Raw genomic sequence first — 14,853 nt, forward strand, 5'->3', positions numbered from 1 at the left:
ACCATAAAAACACCAAAACAACTCAAAGTAGCATCCAAAGAAGATTTTTTCACTAAATTATAATAAAACTTAATAATTTCTAACTAAAAACAACTAGAAAATGAAGGGATAAAGGGTACAAGATGCTCATGCATCACAAAACTAAACTTAAACTGTTGCTTGTCCTCAAGCAACCAAAACAATATAGGACCAAGAAGAGAAAATACCTAAGACTCGAGTATTCATTTAAGCTCAGATCTAGTCACTGAGTGGGGCTAATGACACTTTAATTCTGAATAAGTTTGGCATCTCACTATCCTTTGAAGCTCAGAAGCACTGGTATCCTTCAAAACTAGAACTCGAATGATATTATAGATTCTCTTCTTTAGGCTCTAATTGATTCTTGAACACAACTTTTTTTTCTTTCTTTTCTTTGGTGCTTTGCACCTTGAGCCTAGCCGTGACTCTAAGTGTTTTATACTTAAGCTTAACTTGATACAAGAACACCACAAGAACTTAAATGGGGAACTCTTTGAGTTCTGATTTTTCTTCTTATTTCTCCCAAACAATGGTGCTCAGAGTCTTAGGCATACTCTGTAACAGCAATTGGTCATGACTTTAAGTGTTCAGTTTTAAGGGTTACTTGATACTTTCACACCACAGGCATATGGTTAGGAAAAACCAATCTTTTGAGCTTTAGATCAGTTTTGACCCTCCTAACCATTGATGCTCAAAGCCTTGGACCCTTTTTCTTTATTTTTCTTTTTATTTCTTTTTGCTGTTTGTTTTGCTTCAAGAACCAATGTCTTTCTTATTTCAGAGAATCTATAATACTTCTCTAAGTTCCTATTCCTCAAGAACCAATATTCTCAACTCTAATATCAAATATGCACTGTTCAGTTTATACGTTCAAAAATAAAGATAGTGCCACCACATTAAAGTAACTAGAGTAACTTATAATATATAACTCAAATCTCATGCATTTTACTACATTTTTTTCTTTTGATTTTCTTTAAGCTCAGTGAGCAATACATGAGACATCTTTTAGAATAAATAGAAAAGAAAATAAGGGACTAAACTAGAAAGAGAGGAAATCTTTCTAGTGATCATGCAAAAGCTAGAATAAAAAATAGGAAATAAGCTAAAAATATTGGAAAAATAGAAGATAAGATAAGGCAAGAGATAATGAAACTCAACCACCTCAGTCATGGTGGCTGCTGCTCCCTCCTCAAGTTGTTCTCTTCCATGAAGATTATTCACCTCCCTTTGGTGCTATTGATGATAATATAAACCGAGAACTCGCTCTGTAACACCAAACTTAAAAGTTTGCTTGTCCCCAAGCAAAGAAAACTGAAAAAAAAAGTGACATGAAGAGCACATGGATGAGTAAAAATAATACAAAAGAAGATAAGAGTGATAAAAGGGGAAGAAAAATTTTAAATTTTAAATTCTCTCTCTCTCTCTCTCTCTCTCTCTCTCTCTCTCTCTTTTGGATGACCCCTTGGTGCTAAATGCCAATTATGGCGTTTAGTGCCCCTTGGGGGCCAAAACTTGAAGAAAACACCCATTCATCCATACCATATTTAGGCCAGCTTCTCTGCCCCTTCCTAGCGTTAAATGCCAGGCTCGGCATTTAGCGCTAGAACCTTCTTATTCCAGAGCATTTTGTTCTTCCTTCTGAGTCCTCATGTCCTTGTTCTAAGCACTGTGCATGATCACAAACTAGATTAAACCAAGGAAAACTATGGAAATCAATGAAAAATAAAATGAAAATCAAACTGGACTAAAACTGAAATAAAACAGAAATAAACTTAAGGATACTTATGGTTGGGTTGCCTCCCAACAAGCGCTTCTTTACCGTCATTAGCTTGACGGTTAGCTCCACTAAGGAGGGTGGTCATAGGGGCTTAAATCCTCACCCCTTCACTGTGAAATTCTTTCCTGTGCTCTCATGGATCAGCTAAATATGCTCAAGGAACAGGATCATATTTACTGTATGACATAAGCTTGGGCTTGTAGTGAATACCACCCTTATCCCTGGTGAGAAGCCTTCAGTAGGAATCTTTTTGTTCCTCCATCCTCTAGGTACTTTCTTCTGGGAACCTCCTCCTTGATGGATGATGTATTCCCAACACCAAACATAGATTTGATGTCGGGGGGGATTTTGTTGATTGTCACCAAAGGATGTTTGAGCTACAGATCCTATTGTGCATCATCAGTGGGTTCTTAAAGGTTTGGATCAATAAGCTCAATCTGAATGAACCTCTCCTCCCCACCTGATGGATGCATATCTTTGAAGGAATAAAAGACCAGTTACTCATTATGTACTCTAAGCACTAATTCACCCTCTTCTACATCGATTAGAGCTCGCCCAGTGGCTAGGAATGGTCTTCCTAGGATTATGGAGGCATTTTCATCCTCTCCCATGTCAAGAATCACAAAGTCCACTGGAAGGAAGAACTGTCCTACCTTGACCAAGATATTCTCCACTACTCCATGTGCATGTTTCAGATATTTATCTACCATTTGTAATGCTATCCTTGTTGGTTGTTCCTCCTTGATTTGTAGCTTCTTCATCACAGACAAAGGCATTGAATTTATGCTGGCTCCCAGATCACATTAGGCTTTCTCAAAGGTTGTGTTTCCAATGTACATGGTATTTGAAAGCACCCTGGATTAGGCATCTTCTTTGGTAAGTTACTCTAAATTATGGCACTGCATTCCTTGGTCAAGATCACTATCTCATATCCCTTTAAAGTCCTCTTATTGGAAAGTAATTCCTTTATGCACTTAACATAGAGAGGCATTTGCTCCAAAGCCTCAGCGAAAGGAATATTGATTTGCAACTTTCTAAAGACTTCCAAGAACATTGAAAACTGCTTGTCCTTGGTCTCCTTTTGAAGCCTCTGAGGATATGACATTTTTGGCTTGTACTCAGGTGCCTTAGGTAATACCGGATGTGTCTCAAGAGTAACAAGAAAAGGATTGTCTGGATGCCTAGGAGGGGCGTGCTCTACCTTCTCCTCTTCCTTCTCTGAAGCTTCTTTTTCAACCGGCTTCTCAGTAACTTGAGCCTCTATACTTGCCACTTGTCCACTTACCACGATGATGGCCTTGCAGTCCTCTCTGGAATTGAAAACCGTGTTACTGGGTAGATTATCAGAGGATCTATTCGCTTGTCTCACTGGTCTATTCGCATCTCCAGATTCCTAAAGGAGGCTCGGACTTCCTGTATAAAGCTTTGTTGAATTTTTGCGAGTTCTGTAGCAATGGATGCCAAGTCAGGGGTACTCTGAGGTTGGGGAGGCTGAGAAGGAAGGTTGTTGACCTGATTCTGATTAAAACCTCCCTAAGAGTTACTAGTATAATTCGGTTGTTGTCTTTGAGGCTGCTCTGTCCACCTAAAATTTGGGTGATTCCTCCATCCCTGGTTAAAGATTTGAGAATAAGGAGCATCATAGGGAACATCTAGAGGAGCACTGTGAACTTCAGCAACTGAGCTCAACATGCTACTCAATTGTTGAGTGATAAGATGCATCTATTGAGATAGGAGTTTGTTCTGAGCAAGAATTGCATCTACAATGTCCACTTCCATAACTCCTTTTTGGCATTATTTTCATATAATTTTTATTATGTTTTGTTTAATTTTATTATATTTTTATAGGTTTTAGTGCAAAATTCATATTTTTGGATTCTACTTTGAGTTTGTGTGTTTTATGGTGATTTCAGGTATTTTCTGGCTGAAATTGAGGAGCTTGAGCAAAAGTCTGATTCAGAGACAGAGAAATGACTGCAGATACTGTCAGGATCTGACCTCCATGCACTTGAAGGAGCTTTTTTGGAGCTACAGAAGTCCAAATGGTGCATTCTTAACGTCTATGGAAAGCTAACATCTAGGGCTTTCCAGAAATATATAATAGTTTAGACTTTGCTTTGGAAATGAAGGCCCAAAACTGGCGTTCAATGCCAGCCACCAGCCCTATTCCTGGCGTCTAATGCCCACAGGGAGTAGCTGGCATCCCAACACCCAAAAGGGAGTCCCAAGTTGACATTCAATGCCCCTAAGGAGTCCTAGCACTTGGATATCACTCAAGCTCAGCCCAAACACTCACCAAGTGGGTCCGGAAAGTAGATTTTCGCACTGCAAGACTTGTTTATCTTATTTCTGTAATTCTTAGTTAACATATTAGTATATATAAACAAGAGTTCACCCTTGTTAGAGGACTCGTGCCCATTCCAACCTTTTACTTTTATTTTCTATACAGCATGAGTCACTAACCTCCTAAGATTATGGTTAGGAGCTCTACTGATTCTTATGAATTAATAATATCACTATTCTACTTCAATCTACGCTTGATTCTATTCTAAAATGTATCTTCGTTCTTCAACCTTATGAATCGGATGACCTGTGACAGTCATCCTCATTCTACATGGGTTCTTGCGAGTCCTTGACGGGATAGTATTGAACCACAAGCTTGATTATACATCTCTTAGACGGCTAATTTACGGCTTCGTTGGGGACTTCTCGAGACAACAGTTCAGCCGAGGTGCGGGGCGATTAGGCCCTTTGTGGTATAGGCTAGAACCAAGGGATCAGCATTCTATGATCCAGAAGATCTGACCATGTTTGTGGAATTTTGAGTAGGATTAGCAAGGGAATGGACTGCTAGAGCTTCACCCCTATTCAGATTGGATGATCACTGACCCGGAGTTTGATCTGAAGCAGAGGAGATTAATGACCTCTGACCCGGCGTTAATCATATATAGCCTGCCATGGAATAAATCAATCAGAAGTTGGAGTATATGGTGAGAAAAGTTAATCCAGAAGGAAGACGCATCTCCGAAGCCTCAACCATTTTCCTACCATAGATTTCACACCTATCCAGTAATGTTTTATTTATTTATTTATTCTGTTTTATGCATTTTCTCGTGACAACTATATTTTCTATCCGCCTAACTAAGATCTGTAGGGTATCCACTGCTTGCTCAAACCAACAATCTCCATGGGATCGACCCTCACCTGAGGTATTACTTGGATGACCCGGTATACTTGTCGGTCTATCTGTGCGAAACGTGCAGAGCCAGTTTCATGCACCATATAGGTACTGGTTGTTGGCGACCATCTCAATGAGCTCATTAGCCTCTTCAGGCATCATCTTCATGTGTAAGGAACCACCTACAGAGTTATCCAGAGACATCTTGGCCATATCAGAGAATCCTTCGTAGAAAATATGTACTCTGATCCACTCTGAGAACATATTAGGAGGACACTTCTTGAGCATAAGTTTGTACCTCTCCCAGGAATCATAGAGGGACTCACTTTCTCCCTGCCTAAAGGTCTGAACATGTGTCCTCAGCTTAGTCAATCTCTGAGGAGGAAAGAACTTGGTCAAAAACTTATTGACCACCTTGTCCCAAGTATCCAACCTCTCATTTGGCTAAGTATCAAGCCACTTCTTGGCTCTATCCCTCACAACAAATGGGAAGAGCATTAGGTTATAGATTTCAGGATCCACTCCATTAGTCTTCACAATATCACAGATCTGCAGGAAGTTGGAGATGAACAGATTAGGATCCTCCTACGGGAGTCCATGAAACTGGCAAGTTTGTTGCACTAAACTGATCAGCTGTGGCTTGAGCTAAAAATTGTTTACTCCAATAGGAGGCATAGCAATACTGCACCCATAAAAATCAAGAATGGGAGTAGTGTATGAACTGAGGGTCCTTCTAGATTGCTCATTACCATTTGGGTCCATAGTTAATTCCTCCCTATTCCTACACACACAAACAGAAAACAAAGGAAAATGGAAATCTCTATGTCAGAGTGCAGAGAGTTCCCAGTGAAGTATTGATGAGTCCATATTTGTTGGTGTATTTTGACTCAAATTGGATGGATTCTAGCATATGAACTCACACTTAAGCACCAAAATAGCATACTTTTGTGTTTTGTCCTCAATTTGATCCTAAATATGAAAACATGCAATTTCGTGCTTGAAATGAGCAATTTAATATCACCTTTTATTCCATTTGATGCCATGACATGTTTATTGAGTGTTTTCAGGCCTTAAAGGCAAGAATGGAAAGCCAAAAGTCGAAGAAAGCATGTACAAAGGAGAAAACATGAAAAAAACAAGGAAAAGCACACATAGCAAGGTGTGCATGCGCACAAGCAAGCGTGTGTACGCACAAGACCGAATCAGCCAAGTGTGCGTGCGTACAAGCCAGCGTGGGTAGGCACAAGAGGAAATTTCCATGTGTGCATGCGCACAAGTACCTGTTGATGCGCATAAACTTGTTATGCTACGATTTAGGAAATTGCACGATCGGCAAAATTCCTTCCGGCAAGTGCACCGGTTATCGTCAAGTAAAAACTCACAATAGAGTGAGGTCGAATCCCACAAGGATTGGTTGAGTGAGCAATTCGGATTAGAAGTATGTTCTAGTTGAGCGGAATCAAGATTTAGATGAGAATTGCGGAATGTAAAATAGCATGAATTAAAGAGCGAGAAGCTAAATTGCTGAAATTAAAAGGGATGGGGTGATTGCATGAACTTAATTGCAGAATGTAAAGAGAAAGTGGTAAATCAGAATTGGGGAGTTCATTGGGTGTTAGGAGATATTGAGATCTCCGAATCAAAACAACTTTTATCCCTTCCTCAACCAATGCATTCATTGAATTTTGCTTGGCAATCTTATATGATTGGATCCCAATCCCTTGGCTCACCAATTCTCTCTAAAAACAAACAAATTCCCAATCCCTTGGTTTAAATGTTCATAAGAAGAGATGATGCTCGATCACTGATTATACCACACAGTTTCATGAACCACAATTTGGTAGGATTACATGTCACAATATCCATCCAAACCCCAATCCAATTCACTGTGAGAAAGCTTCTCTAGCATGAATCCTCCATTCCTTTCCCAAGGTTCCGAAGGATTCCAATTATGGGTAGTTTCTTTCCCAAGACAACTACCCAATGGAATTAGATCGAGAAGCTTTCTAAGAAAATTCAAGAGAAAAGATTGAAGAAGAAGATAAAACTATTATTGATTCATTGAATTACAATAGAGCTCCCTAACCCAATGAAAGGGGTTTAGTGAGTCATAGCTCTGAATTCAATTACAAAACTAAAAGAAAAATTCCCCAAAATTCTCTTCTCCCTAACTAACTTAAATTCTATCCTATTTATACACTTTCTAAATTGAGCTTCTGTTGTGTTTCTTGGGCTTTGAGGCCTTTCCCTGCTTTCCTTTTGCTTTGGGTTTATGGTCCATAATCCTGATGAGGCTGTGATCCAATTCTGTAACATTCATTGAGCAAACTTAGTGATAAACAAGTAATGACACAAAACTCAACAAATTAAAGCTCCAGACTCATCAATCCTTCAGGCCCAATCCCATAAACCATGATATTCAATTGGGTTTCATACCATAATACGTTTAAGTTAATGTTTGTGCTCAAATGCTAACTTAAACTTCAAGATATTTGGCCCAGAAACCTCTTTCAAAAAGTGGCGTTTAAGTTGAAGTTTAAGTTTTAGTTTAAGGTTAAACTGAAACTTAAACGTGGAAATGGAAGAAAGCCACCCAGGAGTGTGAATTGTCGAACACGTTTAAGCTTCAGTTTAAGGTTGAACTGAAGCTTAAACGTGGAAATGAAGAAAGCAACCCTGGAGGAGCAATTGGGTCGAACACGTTTAAGCTTCAGTTTAAGGTTAAACTGAAGCTTAAACGTGGAAATGAAGGAAGCAACCCTGGAGGAGGAAAATAGTCGAACACGTTTAAGCTTCAGTTTAAGGTTAAACTGAAGCTTAAACGTGGAAATGAAGAAAGCAACCCTGGAGGAGCAATTGGGTCGAACACGTTTAAGCTTCAGTTTAAGGTTAAACTGAAGCTTAAACGTGGAAATGAAGAAAACAACCCTGGAGGGGAGAAACAGTCGAACACGTTTAAGCTCCAGTTTAAGGTTAAACTGGAGCTTAAACGTGGAAATGGTCCTGGTGCCTTTCTTGCTTCTGGCGTTTAACCTCCAGTTTAAGGTTAAACTGGAGGTTAAACGTGGAAATGCTTCTTTGGTGAGACTTTGTGTCGAACACGTTTAAGCTCCAGTTTAAGGTTAAACTGGAGCTTAAACGTGGAAATGCTCCCTTGGTGAAATTCTCATTCTGGCGTTTAACTTCCAGTTTAAGGTTAAACTGGAGGTTAAACGCCAGTTCCAGCATTTCCTAGCCTTCATGATTCTGGCGTTTAAGCTCCAGTTTAGGCTTAAACTGGAACTTAAACGCCATTTCCAGCTTTATATGGCTTGGTAGTTTAAGTTCCAGTTTAAGCTTAAACTGGAACTTAAACTCCACATGTGATATTCAAGCTTCCTTTATTGATTTTGTTGCTTCCTTGCCTAGCCTCTTCTTCCCTGAAATCATCCAAACAATTGCATCAAAGTCTTGCAAAATTTCCTGAGAAAATTTCCCTTCATAGCATTCAAGTAATATAACTAAAAACTCATGGAATTTGCATCAAAAATCATACTGTTTGGATGGTTCATTGCTTTGTTATTCATTTAACCATTCTTGGTTACTTTAAGCTCAAGAAAATGCATAAAACAACTAAAACTAACAGAAAAATGCTAGTGAAACTAGCCTAAGATGCCTTGGCATCACAACACCAAACTTAATACTTGCTTGTCCCTAAGCAAGTCCTGAGTTATTTGAGAAGAAAGTATGAAACAGAAAGCAATTACATTGGCTATATTAGCAAGCATTTGAAGTTCATCAGAAGGGTTTTATGCAGAAAGTTGCAGCATCACTTTTTCATTCTTATCAGGTAAGATTATCACTTTTTCATTGCATCCATCAAACACTGCTATGGCCTCTTGTTATTCTTATGTCCTTGGCACTTTTCTCTTCTTTGTTTTTCTTTTCTTTTTCTTAGAGCTCCTTTGCTCCTTGTTTGCTTAGTGTCATGTGTTGCACAAGCCTTTGGCATTTTCTTTTTCTTATCAGTGCACTACACATATCCACTCCAGGCATTTTAGTTCACATTTCTTCTTGAGACATTGGTGCCCAGCACCTCTTTGTGTGACTAAATGTTTTGTATTTAGGTTGCTCTTGATAATGGACTTTTGGTTGATAATCCCGGGTTAGTTAACCCAAGTTACCAAGTGTTGAAACACTCCTCAGAACCTATTCATCCAAGCATATCCTTAATACATAAACACCACAGGCATTTGTCTCAGAAGTTCAAACCATTGGTGCCTAGCTTATTTTCTCAATTTTTTTTTGCTTTTTGGTTGCCCTTTTTCAGTGGCTTTTTCTTCTTCTTTTTCTTTCTTTTTCATGGCCAAAGACATTTATTCATCAAGATCCATAGACAGTTTTTCAATTTCTACACAAAAAATGATAATTCTACACTCTATTTCCAGTGATCTGACTAAACAATCAAGCATGCATACCACCACTTAATTCTACTTGATTTGTCACTAATTGAGCCAAGTTACTTTTGTTCAAACTTTTCTTTTATTTTTGGAAACAGAACAAGCATGGCAAGCATTTGTTTAAGAAAGTGAAGTTATATCCAAACATCTAGGCATTCACTTTATTCAAAGCACTAAACAGACAAACATACTAGAAATTTCACATAAAACTCAAATGACTTATAATGGAAGAAAGCTCATAAAGACAATTCATCAATTATCATTTGATTAATAAGGAACGAGACCACCTCTCATTTATTGATTCTTGGGATCCTGCTTCTTCTTGCTTCCTACCTCTTTTTGACCACTTGTATTTCCTTTGTCTTTTCTTATGAGCTTTTTCCAGAATCCAGCCTTTTTCATTGTTTCTTCCACTCCTTTTTCAAGGATCATTGCCTTGTTTATTTCTCCTTCTTTCCTCCCTTTGAAATACTCATCAAAAGCTGGGAATGCTGGGTCCATCATGTGTAGATGTTCCCCTATGTAGTTAAGCTTAATTTGAGAACTGATGTTGTAATCAGCTTGAACTGAGTATCTTGCATTCTGTAAAGTGGTGGCTTCTTTGATTGCCAAGACATTGGCATCTTGGTGTTGGCATATGTGGCTGAAGGATTCCTGTAAGTGTAAATTCTGTTCCCTTTGCAGATCTAAGAATCTTGATTCAAAGTTCCTTTGCATATCCATCATTTTTAGGTGAAAGTCCTCTTGTCTCTCCTGAGACCTCATGTATTGTTGAGACATTCCTTCTATGATTTCCTGCATTCTGCTCATATCCATGGGGTCTCTGGGACTTCGTTGTCTTCTTTCTGGAATTCCTTGCTCTTCTTCTCCGTCTTCTCCTTCTTGTCTTTTTCCTCCATTCTTATCCTTCCTTTTGTACCTGCACAAACAAACAAAATTGCTATCATTTTTTTTTTCGTTCATGTGAATAATGAATAGTACTTGTACATGTTTTTTTCCTTTTTTTTTGAATTGTAAATCAATGATTGACTTCCTGAGCTTATAGCCGTGACCTTTGTATGTATGCACACTTATTACTGGACACCAAACTTAGTGTTTGGTAATGTCTCCTGATGACATGAAATCCATGTTGGTTATCCTTAATGAATGTGCATAATTCTAACAAATCATAGTCACTTTGGCTCTTTGATCCTAAACAATTTTACTACCTAAAGTAATTGAAATCAAAGTATTAAAACATGCAAATGGTATACTTGTCATGAATTTCTAAATCCAGAGGAACTTCTTGCTTTTCATTAACTGTGTTCAAAAGGAACACCAAACTTAATGTTTGGTTGTGCACTTTGAATGAAAGATTGAATACAATTTGAATAAAATTTGGGGTGCCTTCAGGCACACCAAACTTAGATACCAATTGTATTTTACATGCAATGTTTAGTGCACTCTTTCAACAGTTGTCCTGAGGATTCAAGTTCATGCATAAGAAACCATGCTTTATTAGATGCAAAGCAAAACAATAAAGAGTAAAGATACTAAAACATGGGTTGCCTCCCATGAAGCGCTTCTTTAACGTCACTAGCTTGACGGTTGTCCCTTGTTAGGGTGGATTGTAGTGATTGATGCCTTCTCCTCTCATTATGAAAACGTCCCCATTTGATTCCTTCATGACTTCTAAATGTTCCATAGAAAGAACTTTCCTGATTGTGAACACTTGGGGGAGCTGGGAAGGAATGGTTTTGAGGCCAGGTGGAATTGGCAGATAATGACTTGATATCACTTTATCTCCCGGAGAGAAACCTTCAGTGGGAATTTTCTTGTTTCTCCATCCTCTTGGCAATTTCTTTACAATTCTTCCCTTTCTCTTGAGGATTTCTTCATTGACCCTCATGCCATGAGGATCCTTCTGATCTGTTTCTATTGATTCTTGTGGCTTTAACTCTTGCAATTCTTGTTTGCCTTCCAAGGACTGTTTCAGAATTTCAGCTGCTGGATTGTTTTCCTCCAAACACAGATGGCTATTATCATCCTTAGGCTTTTCAGGTTCTGATTCAGGCTCAGATGCAAGTTTGAAAACCTTGAATTTGAGCTGTTCGTCATGTATTCTCAAAATTAGCTCTCCTTGTTCTACATCTACGAGCGCTCTAGCAGTGGCTAGAAATGGCCTTCCCAGAATGATAGGGTGTAGGTAGCTTTCCTCCATGTCCAAAATGACAAAGTCTGTGGGGAAGAAATAAATTCCCACTTTCACCAGCACATTCTCAACTACCCCTTCAGCTTGCTTCTGAGTTTTGTCAGCCAGTTGTATGATTACATCAGTGGATTTCACCTCATTCAGTTGTAGCCTCTTCATAAGAGTCAGAGGCATCACATTTATGCTAGCTCCTAGATCACAGAATCCTCTGTCAATTTTTGTTTCCCCTATGATGCAGGGGATATGAAAACTTCCTGGGTCTGTTTTCTTAGAGACTATGTCCTTCTTGATGAGGGCACTGCATTCTTTGTTCATTATTACAGTTTGTCCTCCCTTCAAAACTCTTTTCTTGCTCAGCAATTCCTTTAAATACTTGATATGTGTAGGCATCAGCTGGAGAATCTCAAGGAAGGGAATATTGATATAGAGAGACTTAAATGTCTCTAAAAACCTTGAATAGGTTTTCCTTTTTTCACCTCCTCCTAACCTCTGAGGAAATGGTGCTTTTGGTTGGTATGTTTCCAGCATGCCTTTTTGCAGTTCCTTGGCTTGCTCAGTTTCACTTTCATGCTTAGCTTCTTCCACACCTTCCTTCAAGATTTCTGGCTCCTGTTCTGAGGGTCTAATTCCTTCTTCTTCTGAGACTTCCTTCAATATGGTGATGGCCTTGCATTCTTCCCATCTCACTCTCTTTTGTTCCCCTTTAGGATTCTTTTCTGTGTCACTAGGGAACACTGCAGTTGATTTGGGGGCCTGTTGAGATAGCTCTCCTACTTGAGACTCCATCCTCTTGAGTTTTTCACCATGGTTTCTTAAGGTCGATCTCACATCATCCCTGAAGCTTTTCAACTCACTTATGTCCTGGCCCATGTTTGCCAGCATTCCTTCTATCCTGTTTAATTGATCTTGAAATTGTTGGTTCGGATTAGGTTGGGTAGGTTGATTATTTTGGCCATGATATGATGGTTGGGAGTAAGTGTTTTGTGTGGCTTGGTATGATCTTTGGTTGGAGTTTTGGTATGTGGAATTGTTGTGTTGGTTGTGGTTGTAAGGTTTGTGGTTTTGTGGTTGGGTTTGTTGGTTCCCCCACCCAAAGTTTGGGTGGTTTTTCCATCCTGGGTTGTAAGTGTTGGAATGTGGATCATATGATTGCCTTTGTTGGTTTCCCACATAGTTGGCCTCTTCCCAATCACCTCCTTCAGTGCTTACTTCCTCTTGATCTTGTGTGTGTATTGCGGCCACTTGCTTTGTTTCTAGTTTCCTGGTGAGCTCTGCTAGTTGCTTGGCAAACACCTTGTTTTGGGCTAAAATTGTATCAACATGGTTCAGCTCCATGACTCCCTTAGTGTTGTGTCTCTCTGAAGCATAGTAGTACTCATTCTCAGCCACTGTCTCGATCACTTCAATGGCTTCTTCCACAGTCTTTTTCCTGTTCAATGAACCTCTTGATGAATGGTCTACAGCCTTCCTTGATTCATAAGAAAGTCCATCATAGAAAATATGCAATTGCACCCATTCATGGAACATGTCTGGTGGGCATTTCCTTGTCAAATCCTTGAATGTCTCCCATGCCTCATAGAGAGTTTCACCATCTTGTTGTCTAAAAGTCTGAACCTCAGATCGAAGCCTATTGACCTTTTGTGGGGGGTAGAAACGTGCCAGAAACTTGCTTTCCACCTCATCCCAGGTTGTTAGGCTCCCCCTTGGAAATGATTCCAGCCACTTAGCTGCCTTGTCCCTGAGTGAAAATGGGAACAAGAGCAGTTTATAGGTATCTTCCTGGACTCCATTGGACTTCACAGTGTCGCAAATTCTCAGGAATTTTGTGAGATGTTGGTTTGGATCTTCATTAGCACTCCCACCAAATGAACAATGATTCTCCACAAGTGATATTAGCTGTGGTTTGAGTTCAAAATTGTTGGCCTGAATGGGTGGTTTCTGAATGCTGCTACCACAATTCCCAGAGGTTGGGTTTATGTATGAACCAAGAACCCTCCTCTCAGGAATGGCATTGTTTCCATCAGCTCTCTCATGGTTGTGAACTTCTCTATCCATGTTGAGATCTAGAGCTTCCTCAAAATTGTCCTCAGATTCTCCTTTAGATTCTTCTTCTCCCAGTACTCTCTTCCCTCTTGCTTCCCTTCTAAGTCTATGAAGGGTCTTCTCTGGTTCGGTATATGGAGGAGTTGATGTCTCTCCTCTCCTACCTGTCATGCAAGAACACAACACAGGCAACAAACAAGTGAAATACTCTTGGTTAATGGAAGAGTATGGTTAGAGTAGTTGAGGAATTAATTCAAATAGTTAGTGAGTCAGTGAGTTAGTTGCTTGAATTTAAAGGCATAAAGAAAGAAAAAATGTAACAGAGTGCAGAAATTAAAAATTCAACAAGTAACTTGAACTGAATTAACAAAGCAAGAAAAATGCTCAATCTAGTTAACTTCCAATTTGAGAATTGTCAATCGAAAACCAATCCCCGGCAACGGCGCCATAAACTTGATGCGCATAAACTTGTTATGCTACGATTTAGGAAATTGCACGATCGGCAAAATTCCTTCCGGCAAGTGCACCGGTTATCGTCAAGTAAAAACTCACAATAGAGTGAGGTCGAATCCCACAAGGATTGGTTGAGTGAGCAATTCGGATTAGAAGTATGTTCTAGTTGAGCGGAATCAAGATTTAGATGAGAATTGCGGAATGTAAAATAGCATGAATTAAAGAGCGAGAAGCTAAATTGCTGAAATTAAAAGGGATGGGGGTGATTGCATGAACTTAATTGCAGAATGTAAAGAGAAAGTGGTAAATCAGAATTGGGGAGTTCATTGGGTGTTAGGAGATATTGAGATCTCCGAATCAAAACAACTTTTATCCCTTCCTCAACCAATGCATTCATTGAATTTTGCTTGGCAATCTTATATGATTGGATCCCAATCCCTTGGCTCACCAATTCTCTCTAAAAACAAACAAATTCCCAATCCCTTGGTTTAAATGTTCATAAGAAGAGATGATGCTCGATCACTGATTATACCACACAGTTTCATGAACCACAATTTGGTAGGATTACATGTCACAATATCCATCCAAACCCCAATCCAATTCACTGTGAGAAAGCTTCTCTAGCATGAATCCTCCATTCCTTTCCCAAGGTTCCGAAGGATTCCAATTATGGGTAGTTTCTTTCCCAAGACAACTACCCAATGGAATTAGATCGAGAAGCTTTCTAACAAAATTCAAGAGAAAAGATTGAAGA

The 14,853-nt window shown here is 39.2% G+C and overlaps 1 protein-coding gene and 1 non-coding gene across 2 annotated transcripts; one reads left to right on the top strand and one right to left on the bottom strand.

Moving 5' to 3' along the window:
- Positions 1-11,009: 11,009 nt before the first annotated feature.
- LOC148564035 (uncharacterized) lies at positions 11,010-13,817 on the bottom strand. The gene is made up of 2 exons (XM_088486402.1): positions 12,249-13,817; positions 11,010-12,194 (listed from the first exon to the last, which is right to left on the bottom strand). Exons 1-2 carry the CDS (start codon positions 13,815-13,817, stop codon positions 11,010-11,012), a joined length of 2,754 nt encoding a protein of 917 aa, XP_088342528.1.
- LOC148564036 (small nucleolar RNA R71) lies at positions 13,129-13,232 on the top strand. The gene has a single exon (XR_015884865.1). It is a non-coding gene; the product is annotated as a small nucleolar RNA R71 (small nucleolar RNA).
- Positions 13,818-14,853: the final 1,036 nt, after the last annotated feature.

The sequence above is a fragment of the Arachis ipaensis genome, chromosome B5 (genome assembly GCF_059453495.1).
Source record: "Arachis ipaensis isolate K30076 ecotype BB chromosome B5, ASM5945349v1, whole genome shotgun sequence".
NCBI lineage: Eukaryota > Viridiplantae > Streptophyta > Magnoliopsida > Fabales > Fabaceae > Arachis > Arachis ipaensis.